At 47.1% G+C, this 15941-nt stretch overlaps 1 protein-coding gene across 8 annotated transcripts in view; it reads right to left on the bottom strand.

Annotated features, from left to right (window-relative positions):
- The window catches only part of USH2A (usherin), a 1078291-nt gene that overhangs the window by 881901 nt on the left and 180449 nt on the right, over positions 1 to 15941 (bottom strand). For 7 of the 8 annotated variants that reach the window (XM_068232882.1, XM_068232881.1, XM_068232884.1 and 4 more), the window contains one exon: positions 14655 to 15293. In XM_068232882.1, coding sequence (XP_068088983.1) covers positions 14655 to 15293 — 639 coding nt within the window. Of the gene's footprint in view, positions 1 to 6672; positions 6844 to 14654; positions 15294 to 15941 lie in introns of those variants that run through there. The other variant, XM_068232887.1, reaches the window with a different exon arrangement.

A 15941-nucleotide genomic window follows, 5' to 3' on the forward strand; every position in this document is an offset into this window, starting at 1 on the left:
TCAGGTGCATAACCGTTATGCACCTGATGAAGGACCTGTGTGTCCGTAACATGTAGTCCTTCTGTTCTCAAATATAAGCATCTTTGCAGCCAGTGGTGTGCCGCCTCTTTTCAATTTAAGGGTTAACATCCTGTGTGTACAAATTAGCTGCACTGCCGAGGCAGCCAGCTGACACAGCTGAGAGATCAAATTACAACTTGTGTGAAGAGATGAGGGGGGAATTAGGCAGGCTTAACTTTCTTAACCTCCCCAGCAGTATTGATGGATATGATATACACGTCAATACAAAACATGCTGTGAACAGTATTGATGTACATACACATCAATACCTGTAGTATATACTAGACCCTTGCTTGACACACTTTGGCAAGTTACAGGAAAAAAAAGTTATGAAAATTAATTGGATCACTTATTGCACAGAAATCCTGGGAAAATTGAAAGCCAGGGAGGTTAATACATACCGGGTGCATTTCTATGTTTTCCCTCTGTCGTGTGAAAGAGTTCAGGTCCACTTTAAACAATAGCATAGCAGTCGCCTGGCAGTCCTGCTGCAGCTAATCTTGTCAGATCTGACAATAATGTCAGAAACCCCTGATCTGCTGCATGCTTGTTCAGGGGCTATGGCTAAAAGTATTAGAGGCAGAGGATCAGCAGGGCTGCCAGGAAACTGGTATTGCTTAAAAGGAAATAAATATTGCAGCCTCCATACTCTTCTTGCTTCAGTTGTCCTTTAAGCGAGAATGCTGAGTACTGAACAGGAATTAGGTTTTTAATATGTAGGATTGAACCCTCTGTAACTGTCCAGTGGCATTGCTAAGGCGCTGTGAGCCCCGGTGCAAGTTTTACAATGGGGCCCCCCAAGCACTCTGTACATAACAATTGCTAAGGTGCACCAAAACCGGCCAATGGCAACTACAGTGTCAGAGGTGCAAGAAGGGGATGGGGAACAGTGTGCTAATGACTACTACTATTCAAAGCATCTATATAATTGATTATTACCAGCACTGTATCAATAGAGAGCTAATACTGTGTTTGAGAGAGGGCCCCTCAGGGGCCCCAAAAGGCCCAAGTGCGGTGGCAATCTCTGCACCCCTTTTTGCTACGTCACTGTAGCTGTCCTATTTGTGATATGTGAACAAGGAAGCAATAAGTACATAAAAGCATTGCTTGGTTAACATTTATTTTAAAGGGCAATTTGATGGATTCTACATAGAAAAAACAAATGCATATCACTCATGGGCAGGGCCGGATCAAGACCAAGTAGCGCCTGGGGCAAGGTCAGGTTTTGGCGCCTAAAGGTCAGTTTTTGGCGCCTAAACTGCCATTCATTTTGCCGCCTTTTTAAGAATTCAACAAACTGCGCCTGGGGCAAGATACCCGCTTGCCCCCCCCCCCCCCCCCCCAGATCCGTCCCTGCTCATGGGGCTTGATTCACTAAGACAAATAGCATGCCTCATCAGAGTTAACATGCCTTATCCAAGTTAACACTCCTTATCAGAGATAACACGCCTTATAAAAGTTAACACGCCTTATCAGAGCAGCATAGCGAGCGCTACGAACTTATGCCTTCTAATTGGCATTGGCAATGACGAGAGCTCCACTCGTCCCGCCCTGAGCCCCTGCGGGTCCAATCACTTTAAAGGACATTAACCCTGCACTTTGATCGGCCCAATAGGTTGCCTGTCAAGTTTCCTGTCAAGTGACAGGCAGCCTATTGGGCCAATCAAAGTACGGGGATAATGTCCTTGAAAGTGATTGGACCCGCAGGGGCTCAGGGCAGGACGAGTGGAGCTCTCATTGCCAATGGCAATTAGAAGGCATACGTTTGCAGAGCTCGCTATGCTACTCTGTTGCCATGATCCTGCGCCTGTAGGCACATGCCTTTAGTGCCTTATGGTAAATCCATCCCTGTACATAGGGATTGATTAAGAACATATTTCTTGTACCTTTAATACTTGTTTCATCTTATTTTTTTCTCAAGAGTTCATTAGCTAAGGCAGGGTTGTTTATCTCTGCCCTCTGATTTCAAGATGATCGAAAAAGAAAAAAAACAAAACAAAACACTATAGACTCTTCATTACTTCATACCACACCAGGCCAGGGGATATCCAGAGAGCGTCTGTGCCCACCAGCACCAGGCATGGTGCTTTGCAAGGTTGGGGAGACTATGTTGCTACCTATGTACCAGGGATACAGAGGCGCCAGAAGAAGAAAAATGTCTAAAAAGTTTAAAAATTTGTGGGGGCAGTGGTGGACTTACCTCTTCCAAACAGACACAAGATACGCCAACAAAGTTTAGCAGAACAAATTTATTTACATACTCCAGGGGAAAAATGCAACGCTTTTCGCAGGTATGACCCCACTTCATCAGACAATAGGTAGGAGTAGGTACAGTGCAGGTCTGTAGCTGAGCCAAGCGCCTCCACAAATTTTAAACTCTTTAGACATTTTTATTCTTCTGGTGCCTCTGTATCCCTGTTATATTGTTCTAAGTCCACCCTTGGTGGAGGGGTGTCATCCCCTTTTTTCCTGATCTACGGAGAGCGACTGCTTAATCCTGTTTGGGGTCAGGTCTAATCTCCCCACCTGCTGTTACAGTGGTTGCCTTTGAGGTAACCCAGCTTTGTGAGTATATTTATGTTTACTCCACCAACTTCATCCCATATTACCAGTACATACTACACTATATTTGGCTCGTGGTGTCCCTCTCTTTGTTATGTTGCTACCTACTGCTGACAGCGATAGGAGTTGGTGCTCAGAGAAGGGGGATCCCAGTGCTCGCATTAACATTTTCATATGGCTGGTGGAGGAGCCAGGGGCGTAACAATAAACCCTGCAAGAGATGCAACCGCAGGGGGGCCCAGAAGCCACAGGGGGTCCCGCCCTGAGAGACTGACAACTAAGGGCAAGGAGAAGAAAAGCTTTCTGCTCTCTGCACAGTTGTTGTAATGATTGCATCTGCTCAGCCACTAATACTGAATCATACAAAGGCTTATAGACAAAGATTTGTAGACAGTCCCTATACAGTGTGCAGGGGGAGGGGGCCCCAGCCAAAGTTTCGCAGGAGGGCCCAGTGATTTCTAGTTATGCTCCTGGGAGGAGCTGTGAGTGCCAAGCAGTAAATCAGTTGCTCGCTCGGCATTAGGTATGGTGGGAAATGCTGATTACTGATTCCGCTGATTCCACCGAAATTCCGATCTCCACCAATACCAATTGCAGAGGAGTGTATTTTTGCACTCTCTGATTGTCTCCGAGTTGACTCAAAAGTATTGGACCAATCAGAGAATACTGAATCTTACCCAGGTAACTGGAATACCACGGAAACTTTAGGCCAATCACAAGGAATACTCGGTAGGATCTGAGTCTCGTGATTGGTCTAAAATTACAGCGGTAATCCAATTCTGCAGTCTCTGATCGGTCCAATGCTTCCGAGTTCTGTGAAGGGGCTAAAGTTACCGAGCTGCCGTAAATCGGATATCCACTGAAATACGATTTCCGCCTTTAATTATGCAGAATCTGAATGAGCATCCAACTTAACAGACTCTGCAGAGTCCCTGGGGAGCAACAGTTAAGATAGGGGAGGGACACCTTGGGGGCCCCTACAGGCTCGGGGGCCCTGGGGCAATTGCCCATTTTTTCCTATGGTAGCTCCGGCCCGGTCAGTGAAGCATAATATTTACCTGCTCCAGCACTGTGTCTGGTCTGATCTTCCTGGCAGCACACTTTGGGCTTGAATCACTAAAGCGTGATAACTGCTATCACAGCATTTATCACGCGAACTTCCGCTCGCCAACGTTTTCACGTGAAAAGCATCACTTCACGTGATGGGCTTGATTCACTAAACCATGATAGGACAAATATCACACCTTATCAAAGTTATCACACGTTACCAAAGTTATCACACGTTACCAAAGTTATCACACGTTACCAAAGTTATTCCATGTTACCAAAGTTATCACACGTTACCAAAGTTATCCCATGTTACCAAAGTTATCACACGTTACCAAAATTATCACACGTTACCAAAGTTATCACACGTTACCAAAGTTATCACATGTTACCAAAGTTATCACATGTTACCAAAGTTATCACATGTTACCAAAGTTATCACATGTTACCAAAGTTATCACATGTTACCAAAGTTATCACACGTTACCAAAGTTATCACATGTTACCAAAGTTATCACACGTTACCAAAGTTATCACACGTTACCAAAGTTATCACACGTTACCAAAGTTATCACACGTTACCAAAGTTATCACACATTGGGCTTGATTCACTAGACCTTGATAACTCATATCACGGCTGCGCGCAATCGCAAATTTCTGCCCACGATTGCGCGAGAAAATTTTTACTGTTGCTTGTGGAAAAATCGCAACAGCGCGACAATTTGTAATCGCGTGAAAACGCTAGTGCGGCCGTGATATGAGTTATCGCGGTTTAGTGAATCAAGCCCGTTATCAAAGTTAACACGCCATATCAGAGTAGCATAACGAGTGCTACGGACTTATGCCTGCTAATTGGCAATGGCACAGTCCTGCCTTTTTAACCTTTTTCCGACCGCGTCACGCCGATGGTTGTGGCGGCAGCCCCAGGACCGCCTAACGCCGATTGGCGTAAAGTCCTGGGGCTGTAATTTGCATGAGATCGCATCTCATGCTCGGAAAAAGCATCACTTCACGTGATGGGCTTGATTCACTAAACCATGATAGGACAAATATCACACCTTATCAAAGTTATCACACGTTACCAAAGTTATCACACGTTACCAAAGTTATCACACGTTACCAAAGTTATTCCATGTTACCAAAGTTATCACACGTTACCAAAGTTATCACACGTTACCAAAGTTATCACATGTTACCAAAGTTATCACATGTTACCAAAGTTATCACATGTTACCAAAGTTATCACATGTTACCAAAGTTATCACACGTTACCAAAGTTATCACACGTTACCAAAGTTATCACATGTTACCAAAGTTATCACACGTTACCAAAGTTATCACATGTTACCAAAGTTATCACACGTTACCAAAGTTATCACACGTTACCAAAGTTATCACACGTTACCAAAGTTATCACACGTTACCAAAGTTATCACACGTTACCAAAGTTATCACACGTTACCAAAGTTATCACACATTGGGCTTGATTCACTAGACCTTGATAACTCATATCACAGCTGCGCGCAATCGCAAATTTCTGCCCACGATTGCGCGAGAAAATTTTTACTGTTGCTTGTGGAAAAATCGCAACAGCGCGACAATTTGTAATCGCGTGAAAACGCTAGTGCGGCCGTGATATGAGTTATCGCGGTTTAGTGAATCAAGCCCGTTATCAAAGTTAACACGCCATATCAGAGTAGCATAACGAGTGCTACGGACTTATGCCTGCTAATTGGCAATGGCACAGTCCTGCCTTTTTAACCTTTTTCCGACCGCGTCACGCCGATGGTTGTGGCGGCAGCCCCAGGACCGCCTAACGCCGATTGGCGTAAAGTCCTGGGGCTGTAATTTGCATGAGATCGCATCTCATGCTCGGAGGGCGGAGCTCCGCCCCCTCTTCAGTCTCCGAGTGGCTATTGCCGCTCGGGAGACTGTTAGACGGCGATCACGCCGTCTATTTACTAGGTGCAGCGCTGCGATCAGCAGCAGCGCTGCACTGGGGACAGCCGTGTGACACGGCTGTCCCCCTGGGGGACAAGAGAGCGATCGGCTCTCATAGGCAGAAGCCTATGACAGCCGATCGCCGTAATTGGCTGGCTGTGGGGAGGGAGGGAAGGAGGGATGGAAGGGTTTTAAAGAAACAGGGATTTTTATAAAAAAAAAATAAAAAATATTTATTAAAAAACAAATAAACATGGGGGGAGCGATCAGACCCCACCAACAGAGAGCTCTGTTGGTGGGGAGAAAAGGGGAGGGGGAATCACTTGTGTGCTGTGTTGTGCGGCTCTGCAGCTTGGCCTTAAAGCTGCAGTGGCCAATTTGACTAAAAATGGCCTGGTCACTAGGGGGGTTAACCCTGCAGTCCTCAAGAGGTTAAAGGAAACGTGTAGTGCTGTAAAAAAAAAGTGTTTCACTTACCTGTGGCTTCTGCCAGGTTCCTGCAGCCACTCTGTGCCCGCGCCGTCACTCACCAATCCTTTGGTCCCCGTCTTGGCCAAGTTTCACTTTCGTCGACTTGTAAGTCGACTTCCATTGTGCCTGTGTGGCCCTGACCGCGCACATCCTAGTTTGCACTCCCGTAGCCGGCAGTGTTCTGCGTAGGCTCTAAAAGAGAAAATAACGACTGCGCCTGTGCAGGACACTCCAGACGACGGGAAAAGCGAAAGTGACCTGCACAGAGTGACTGGAGGATCGTTTTGTTCCGACGTCTGTAGGGTGCCGATAGAAGCCCCAGGTAAGTACGACTCTTTTTTATGGCATTACAGGTTTCCTTTAATGATACATTTTATTGGCAGACAGGTAATGATCACCAGGTTTTAGTGGCAGGTAAGTAGCTAGTAACAGGCAGCCAGTAGTGACAGGTGGTGGGTACAACCAGTTGGGATTCTGTGGGTAACAAGTAGTGAGTGAGAGAGAGTGGGTGTCAGGTAGCAGGGGGTGTATAGTCAGTGATTGTACAGCTATAGTGGGCAGCAATATATAATGAGTGCCAGTTCCACCTACCCTCTCTGCTGGCTCTCCTCTCCCTGCTCTCTTCCAGGCTCCCCTCTGACCAGGCCTGTTACCTCCAGCTTCCTGGGCTCAGCACTGCAGGACACAGACATCTCTGGCTGGCAGGAGAGGTGCAGCTTCCTACAGCCATCCTCACTGCTGCCACCTGCTGTCCATACAGTGTAGAGACTCCCACCAGCCTCCTGAGCTCAGCACTGCAGGACACAGACATCTCTGGCTGGCAGGAGAGGTGAAGCTTCCTACAGCCATCCTCACTGCTGCCACCTGCTGTCCATACAGTGTAGAGCCTCCCACCCGCCTCCTGGGCTCAGCACTGCAAGGGCAGTGGCTGGCAGGAGAGGTGCAGCTTCACACAGCCATCCTCACTGCTGCCACCTGCTTTCCATACAGCATAGAGCCCTCCAAGCAGGGCCGGGCCGAGGCATAGGGTGCAGTGTAGGAGGGGGCGCAGTGTAGGAGGGGGCGCACAGTTCATTCAGCTGTCATTCCTAATTGTGTTTGAAGCAGAAAGAAATAAGAAAAGGAGATACATGGAAGTGACTGCAAGCCAGATAACTAGAGATTAAGGTGTTGGGGACCCTGGGGTGCCTCTTAGTCTAATAGCAATCAGTGTGTGACGGCTGGGGTGGGAGGGATGGGGGGGCGCACTTTGGTGTCTCAGCCTTGGGTGCTGGAAGACCTTGTCCCGGCTCTGCCTCCAAGTGCCAGGGAGCCTCTGATTGGCTCATCACTAATTATCTCTATGCTGGCCTCTGAGACACAGGCAGCAGCAGTGAGGTAGCTGCAGGCTCTGACTCTCTCCTGCAGCCAGCAGATCTACTGGTGAGTACAGTGTTGGTCAGATGGGTGGAAAAACTGAGGAAATCCACCTGCTGGCCAAGCATCAGTAACCCTGTGTTATCCCTCCCAATAGAAACCTGCAGCAAGTCTTCACTGTGAGCAGCAACACCTGATTACCGCTGCTTGGCCAGCAAATGGATTTCCTCAGGTTTTTCAGCTCCCAGTCCGACACCAGGTGAGTAGCTATGTGATTAAAGGACAACTGAAGTGAGGGTGATATGGAGGCTGCCATATTTATTTCCTTTTAAACAATACCAGTTGTCTGGCAGCCCTGCTGATCTATTTGGCTGCTGTAGTGTCTGAATCACACTTGAAACAAGCATGCAGCTAATCTTGTCAGACAATAATGGCCGATACACCTGATCTGCTGCATGCTTGTTCAGGGGCTATGGCTAAAAGTATTAGAGGCAAAAGATCAGCAGGACATCTCTCTCACTTCAGTTGTCCTTCAAGTGAACATCAGCTTCTGCAGAAGCTGGGACAGAAGGAGGCACAAAGGGGGACAGAAGGAGGGGCAGGAGGACAGAAAGTGGCACAGGGAGACAGAAGGAGGCTGAGAAGGACTAACAGAGGAACGGGGACAGAAAAAGGCACAGAAGGAGGCTGAGAGGGACTAAGGGAGGAACACGGGGGCAGGAGAAGGCAGAGAGAGACAGAAGGAGGCACAAAAGGGGACAGAAGGATGCACAGTAAGACAGAGGGGGTAAATGTAGCACAAAGGGACAGAAGGAGGCACAAGGGGACAAAAGGTGGCACAGGGGAACACAATGACACACAAGTGGGCAGAGGTGGCACGGAGGACTGAAGGAGGCACAAAGGGGGGCAGTAGGAGGCACAGGGGGAAGAGAGTGGTGGCACAGAGGGACACAGTGGCGAGTGCCTGGAACTTCTGCTATCTGGACCTTGTGATGTCTGTTTCCTTGTTTACTCTTTATGGAGTTGGTGTCACAATAAAGCTTTTTTCTATTTTTGCAAGTACCTGTGAACTTTCCCACCGTTATTTTTATTTATTATTACATGTATACCTTTTGGTGGGACTGCTCCCTCAGTTTGAGGTGTGGGTATATTTAATGTAAGGTGGCGGTTGAGATAGGCAAAGATTGGTTTCATATGTCTGTTTCCAGGGACCTGAGATGCTGCTGCTTTTCAGGACACAAAACTTCCTGCTGCTGCACACACAAACCAGAAGCAGGTGATAGAGCACCTGTGGGGTGGGGCTTACTCTGGGGGTGGAGCTTCTTTTGGGGATGTTGCTTAATCCAGGGGCATGGCGCCCCCAGGACCACTTCAGGCAATGGCCTGTAATGCCTGTGCCTAAAAATGGCCCGAGTCAGATGTATGCAAGCATGGAGAGCCCTTTCGATGGGAAGAATACAGGAGATTAGGAGCAGTGCTGGATCAAGTAAATATTCCACTGCTCCACTGTACTACTCTGCAGAGGGGGAGGTGGAGAGGACCCCCATAGCGCATACTTTTGATAAAGGAGCCTGTTGAAAATAGCACAGGGAATAGCCGGCAGTAGCATATAGGTAAATTTACTGATATTTCACTACCCCATTCACGTAGTAAAATGCCGATTTACAGATGTCTTTCCATGGCCTAACCTCTCCCTGCTCTCACACAGGTCCCCCCCCCCTCGTGGTGTGTTAACGTAACCCCTCCCCCAATGGGGGTTAACTTTAACCCTTCCTGGTGGTTTTGCACATCAAACAAGGTTTTTGCATTACAGTGTGATTCAATACCCCTGCCGCATCCCACCACAACGCAAAAATTACAATCAGATGACCCTGCGTCAGAGTGGGCGAACAGGATGATATGCATAGCTCCGCCCCCGCTCAGTGACGTACTCTCTGCCGGACAGGAAGTACATCAGTTAGATTCCCTCAGTCCACACATGGGCGCCGCGTGGCACCACGCTCCATCGTTTACACTTACTGCATCGCCCATTGACTCACATTACTGCATAATTCATGTGAAAGCATGGCTTATGCGGCAACACGCTGCAGGCAGTGCGACGGGATTATGGCGGATTGGATACTTCCGGTGCATCGCCGGAAGTGTAAAATACCCCATTCACTTGCATTGCTGTTGCCTTACCCTGCGGTTAAACAGGGTAACACAATGCACACTTGCAATCATGTGTTCTCTCTCGCAACCTTCAAATTCTCCTGGCCTCTAAGCTGATCATCTCTTCTCATGCTGGGTCCCTGGTTTAAATCCCAGCCAGGTCAACATCTGCAAGGAGTTTGCATGTTCTCCCCGTGTCTCTGTGGGTTTCCTCTGGGCACTCCTGTTTCCTCCCACATCCCAAAACATACAGATTGGCTTCCTCCTAAATTGGCCCTAGACTATGATACATGCACTACACAATACATACATTGACATATGACTATGGTAGGGACTAGACCAGCTATTCTCAACCAGGGTTCCGTGGAACCCTGGGGTCCCGCGAGAACCCTCCAGGGGTTTCGTGTCAATTTGACACTTCCGCGGGACAATATAGTCCCGCTTCTCCATAGGTTTGCAGCAGCGGCAGCGGAAGGATTCCTTCAAGCTGCTGCGAGTGATGCGGCGGATGGATCTATAAAGCAGCCGCATCACCCGAAGCCAGCTCTATAGTTCCGACACGTGCAGGAGTTCTAACAGAATCCCAGCTTCAAGGAAGCCAAGATGGCCAAGATGGCGCCCTCTTGGCCAAGATGGCGCCCCAGCAGGTCGCCTCGGTCACATGGCTCTGTAAATAGTGTGCTTTTCCATAGTTTTACTGCAGTTGTAAATTGTCTGTGTTTGTGCTTCTTGTCCTCCTCCTGTACTATGTCTATGCCATGTGTACCACAAAAAATTCCGAATATAGCTGTGCTGTATTTGGCGAAATAAATCTGATTCTGATTCTGATTCTGAAGGAAGGAGGAAAGGACGTCAGATGGTAAGTATGAGGTTTTTTTTTCCTCTGCACTGACATTAATGACTAAAGCAGCCAGAGAAAGGGGGAACAGCAGCACACAAATGCACAAAGCAGCCACAGAAACGGGTGACAAAGCAGCTACAGAAAGGGTGGACAGCAGCACACAAACCCACAAAGCAGCCACAGAAACGGGGGACAAAGCAGCTACAGAAAGGGGGGACAGCAGCACACAAACTCACAAAGCAGCCACAGAAACAGGGGAAAAAGCAGCCACAGAAACGGGGGACAAAGCAGCCACAGAAAGGGGGGACAGCAGCACACAAATGCACAAAGCAGCCACAGAAAGGGGGGACAGCAGCACACAAACCCACAAAGCAGCCACAGAAACGGGGGACAAAGCAGCCACAGAAAGGGGGGACAGCAGCACACAAACGCACAAAGCAGCCACAGAAAGGGGGAACAGCAGCACACAAACGCACAAAGCAGCCACAGAAAGGGGGGACAAAGCAGCCACAGAAAGAGGGGACAGCAGCACACAAACGCACAAAGCAGCCACAGAAAGGGGGGACAAAGCAGCCACAGAAAGAGGGGACAGCAGCACACAAACGCACAAAGCAGCCACAGAAAGGGGGGGGACAAAGCAGCCACAGAAAAGTGGGACAAAGCAGCACACAGACAAAGAAGCCACACAAACAAGGGAACATAGTAGCCACAGAAACGGGGGACAAAGCAGTCCCACAAACAAGGGGGACATAGCAGCCAAACACACTGGGGGGACAAAGCAGCCACACAAATGGGGGCCACACTTGATAATAAGGGCACATGGGAGCCTTAATTGCTAACAAGTGGGACAAAGGGGGCCATACCTGTTAAGGGGGACATAGCAGGCAACACTAAATAAAGAGGGCACAGGTGCTATACTATAGAGAGGAAATGGGTTCAATTTTAATATAGGGAAAATTTTGTATATACTGTACATACACACACACACACACTCACACACACACACACACTCACACCCACACACACACACACACACACACACACTCACACACACACACACACACACACACACACACACACACACACACACACACACACACACACGCGTCAGGGGTTCCCCGAGTTTTGAAAATTTTCCGAAGGGTTCCTCGGGTCAAAAAAGGTTGAGAAAGGCTGGACTAGACTGTGAGCCCCTCTGAGGGACAGTTAGTGACAAGACAATATACTCTATACAGTGCTGCGTAATATGTCGGTGCTATATAAATACTAAAATAAATAAAAAATAAATAATGCTCGCATCCAGGACTTCACACGAGCATCATCCCTCATCTGGAACTCTCTTCCACAGCCTGCACATTATGCTCCAAATCTGGGCATCTTCAAACACACTTGTTCAGACAAGCCTATAACATTTTATAGCCCTTATTTACATATCTGTTCACAATGTAATCAGAGGCAAAGGCTCACTGCCTCATCCATCCCAACCCCCTTCCTTACCTAGTGTGTCTCCCACTACCCTTTAGATTGTAAGCTCGCAGGGGCAGGGTCATCCTCCTAATGTTTACTGTTTTTGTAACAATATTTGTGCTGCTTGAGACTCTGCTGTACACTTGTTAGTTGTATCTATGTTCCCCTTGTCATCTTATTGTGCTTTGTAAAGCACCGTGGAATATGCTGGCGCTATATAAATAAATAATAATGTGTAAAAGAGGCCTCAAAGAAATAAATTATTCTGTCCTATAAGATAACATTTCTGCATCGGCCTTCTAGTTTAAATTTAATCCTCTCTGTTTTCTTCTTTTAGAAAAACATCCAGTTCCTTTTTAAAGAAAACCTGAACTGAAAATAAAAAGTCAAAATAACCATACACAGGTCATACTTACCTCCTGTGTAGTCTACTCCTCAATCACTTTCTCCTCTCCTGCGTCCTATTTGTTCACTGTGATCAATGAAATTCTCTGTCCTCCATTTTAAAAATGGCCATTACCCCATAACAGCTTCCTGGTCAGCACACCGTTACACTGTAATATCACCCACTTGAGCCATAGGGAAACATGGACATTACCTTGCACATTCAGTTGTAACTGACAGCTGCTGATATATGACAGACAGCAACTGGTATATTTCAGTTCTAACAAAATATTGTCAGAACTGGAAGGGATCACTGTAAGAAGGAAATGGTGAGATTCTGAGAGGAACTGACGGTGAGGTTAGTATGTAATATTCATTTGCAGCTACGTCATGTGTTTATTTTAAATAATTTTACTCACTTCAGTTTCCCTCTAAAGTTTACTTTCTGGAACCACTAGAAGCAGTTGTGATGGGGAAACATTGCACAATTTCCCAGCTTTCGCCTTGCAGAGCGGCAGATGGAACCTCTTTCCCTCCATCCTCCAGGTTTGCCCTCTGGTCTTTTGCTCTGACCTTAATTTGAAGAAGTTTTCACTTAATTTTCTAAATGGACCATTTAAATATTTATAGGTGGTGATCATATCCCCTCTTAATCTCCTCTTCTCGGGGGTAAACAAGTTTAATTCACCTAGCCCTGCCATGAAACTGAAGTCCTCTATGCCCCCATATTAACTCGGTGACTTTTCACTGCTTTGTTAGGCTAAATTTTAATATCTTCTCAGGCTAAGGAGAAATTTGCATGCTATGAACATTTTCAGCTCAAATTTACATTCTCGTTCTTCAATAATATTTTTTGTAAATTGGCGTCTAAAACAGCAGGGAGTAGAAAACACCTTCCTAAAGTTGCTGAAAATGTAATTTTACTTCTGTTCGTACAATGGTTGATATATAAACAGGTGAAACTCGAAAAATTAGAATATTGTGCAAAAGTCCATTTATTTCAGTAATTAAACTTAAAATGTGAAACTAGTATAGAAAATAGACTCAGTGGTACCCATGTGACATCCCCACTGTTCTAGTGGTACCCCTTGTCTGTTTGTTTGGTGGTAACTTTCCTGACGGTTTGATGGTCCAGTGGTACCGGGAGTGGGGCCAACCCCATTCCTCCCACCTTGTCCATGGGCCTCAATCGGGTGTCCCTCTGAGTTCGGCTTGTGAGTGAATATCATCTGAGCTTGGTGTGTCTATCCTCCATAGCAGCTGGCTGATCTGTGCTCGTCCTAACTCTGCATGTCATGCAGGACCAGTTTACCATAAGGCACTGTAGACGTGTGCCTACAGGCGCCTTATATGGCAGAGGCAGTTCCCCTCCTTTTTCGAATGTCCCTTTTCTCAGCAGAGCAGGAGGGCAATGTCACTCACCACCGGCACCAGTCCAGCAGCCACAGGCATGTATTTAGGGGCGGAGATCCGAGGCTTAATCAGTGACTCCTGTGAAAGTGAGAATAGAATGGTGGGCGGTGTGGGAATTGGTCTGACCACATACGCTGCCATTTGCCACCTGCTCTTCTCATCTTGGTGGGGGTGGCTTGAGGCAATGTAAGGTGGTGACTTAGTTGTGTGTAGCCCCATCCCCGATTGTGTGTAGCCTGTTTTGTAAGGTAACTAGGGACATATACTCTATAATTATTATAATTTTTTGTTGTTGTTATAAAAGCAGAGGAGGCCTTATCCAAGATTTTGCTGGGCAGGCCCACTCTTTGAATTACACCGCTGCTAGGTTCATGTTTATTTAGCTCTTTATGTGACAAGAAAATAAGGGCAAGGATTGGGGTGTGGCCTGTGTTGAGGGGTGGGGTTTAGGGCACTAGAAATTTTTTGTCTACAGTACAAGCTCCTGAAGTGTAAATTCGTCCCTGGTTGTTGTGTGTAATTATGTGATATGCAGGAAACAGGGAGAAGAGTAATTGGCTGGCTGCCGGAGAGCATGGACACATTGGGATCAGATGAGATTCACTCACAAGCCACACCACTGTGCCCTACTCTGCAGGGGAACACATGGATAGGCGCCCATGGAGAGGGCAGGTGGATTGATATTGCCCCCCCGTCCCCGTCCCTAGACTCCCCAGTGCTAATGAGCCCTGCCAGCTGGAGCCTCGATTGCTTGTACCCATGTGTCCCCCCTTCCATAGTGCACCCGGTGTGGCCCGCACTCCATGTAGTACGTACGCCACTGTGTATATTGAATGGCGATAATTCTTCACCTGAAGTGATCATGAACTATCATTTTGGGCAACCTCTAAAATGTGTGTAGTGTAATGAATTATTTAACAATAAACACGTTTCTTTATTGACATTTAAGAAGGGCACTTACCAGATATACAATGGCCACACCTTCTCCCTCGATAATTAGGAAGACACTTGCATTGCCCATCGATGGGGTCACACACAGAACCCGGCGTTGTACCCGCAGGGTCACAGCGGCAGTCCTCGCATCCCAGCGGATTGCCCGCCGTTAGGTTATACATGTGGCTCAGGCAGGCCTCGCAGCGCCGGCCGGTCACCGAGGCCTTGCACGAACATCGCCCTGACAACTTGTCACAGGCCTGCGAGCCGTTTATGGAGCCTGATTCATCACACCGGCAGGCCAGGCAAGTCACGGAGCCATTTTGTGTGGATTTGTAGTAGCCATCCAGGCATTCATCGCAGTGCCTTCCTCCGACATTAGGCTGACAGACACATTGGCCTGTCACGGCGTCACAAACTGTTCCAGGGATAATCCCTTCCCTGTGACACTTGCAGGGTTTACAGCCGTCAGCAGCCAACCCATAATAGTTGTCAATACAGGTGTCACAGGCGAGTCCTCTGACATTCTTTTTGCATTTACATTGTCCGCTGGTGGGATTGCAGAATTGATTGATGGAGCCGCGAGCATTGCACATGCATTGTACACAGCTCTCCCGGCCTAATAAGTCTTGCTTGTAGCCCAGCTTGCAGCGATCACACAGAGGGCCTGCAAGGATACAGAAGGCAAAGATAATAATGAGTGATTTATTCTGCTCATTGTGTTTAAAGTGGATACGAGATCAACTTTTACTCGTTGCATAAGTGTGTTCTTTTCCTATTGTTTATAGGGCATTCCTCAAGCCAAATACTTTTTTGTTTTTGTTTTAATACTCTAATTCCCTATAAACTAAACAAGCCACGTCCACAGGTTTTCAGAGAGCCAAGGCACTTTCAGACAGTAGCAAGGGCTCATGGGAGCTCAGTCTGGGCAGGAAGAGGAGGTATTACTAGCCAGAGATTTCAGAGGCAGAGGGGAGGAGGGAGGATGAAGGGGGATTAGGTTTTTTTGCTCAAGATACAGATAAGCCTGCCTCTGTGTAATGTTTACAAACAACATGGCTGCTGTCATTGTATCACAGGAAGGAATAATCATATTCTATTAAAGCTGTTTGCAACTAGATTTGCTGTCTAAACTTTAGATAAGATATATAGACAAGTTACTTGTTATAGTTCGTTTTTCATCTCAGATCCGCTTTAAGTGCAGTGCGGGACTTAAAGTGACACTGAAGTGGAAAAAAACCTCATGATGTCATGAATTGTATGTGTAGTATGGATAATTAATAGAGCATTTGCAGCAAAGAAAACAGTCTGATAT

The sequence above is a fragment of the Hyperolius riggenbachi genome, chromosome 4, assembly GCF_040937935.1.
Source record: "Hyperolius riggenbachi isolate aHypRig1 chromosome 4, aHypRig1.pri, whole genome shotgun sequence".
NCBI lineage: Eukaryota > Metazoa > Chordata > Amphibia > Anura > Hyperoliidae > Hyperolius > Hyperolius riggenbachi.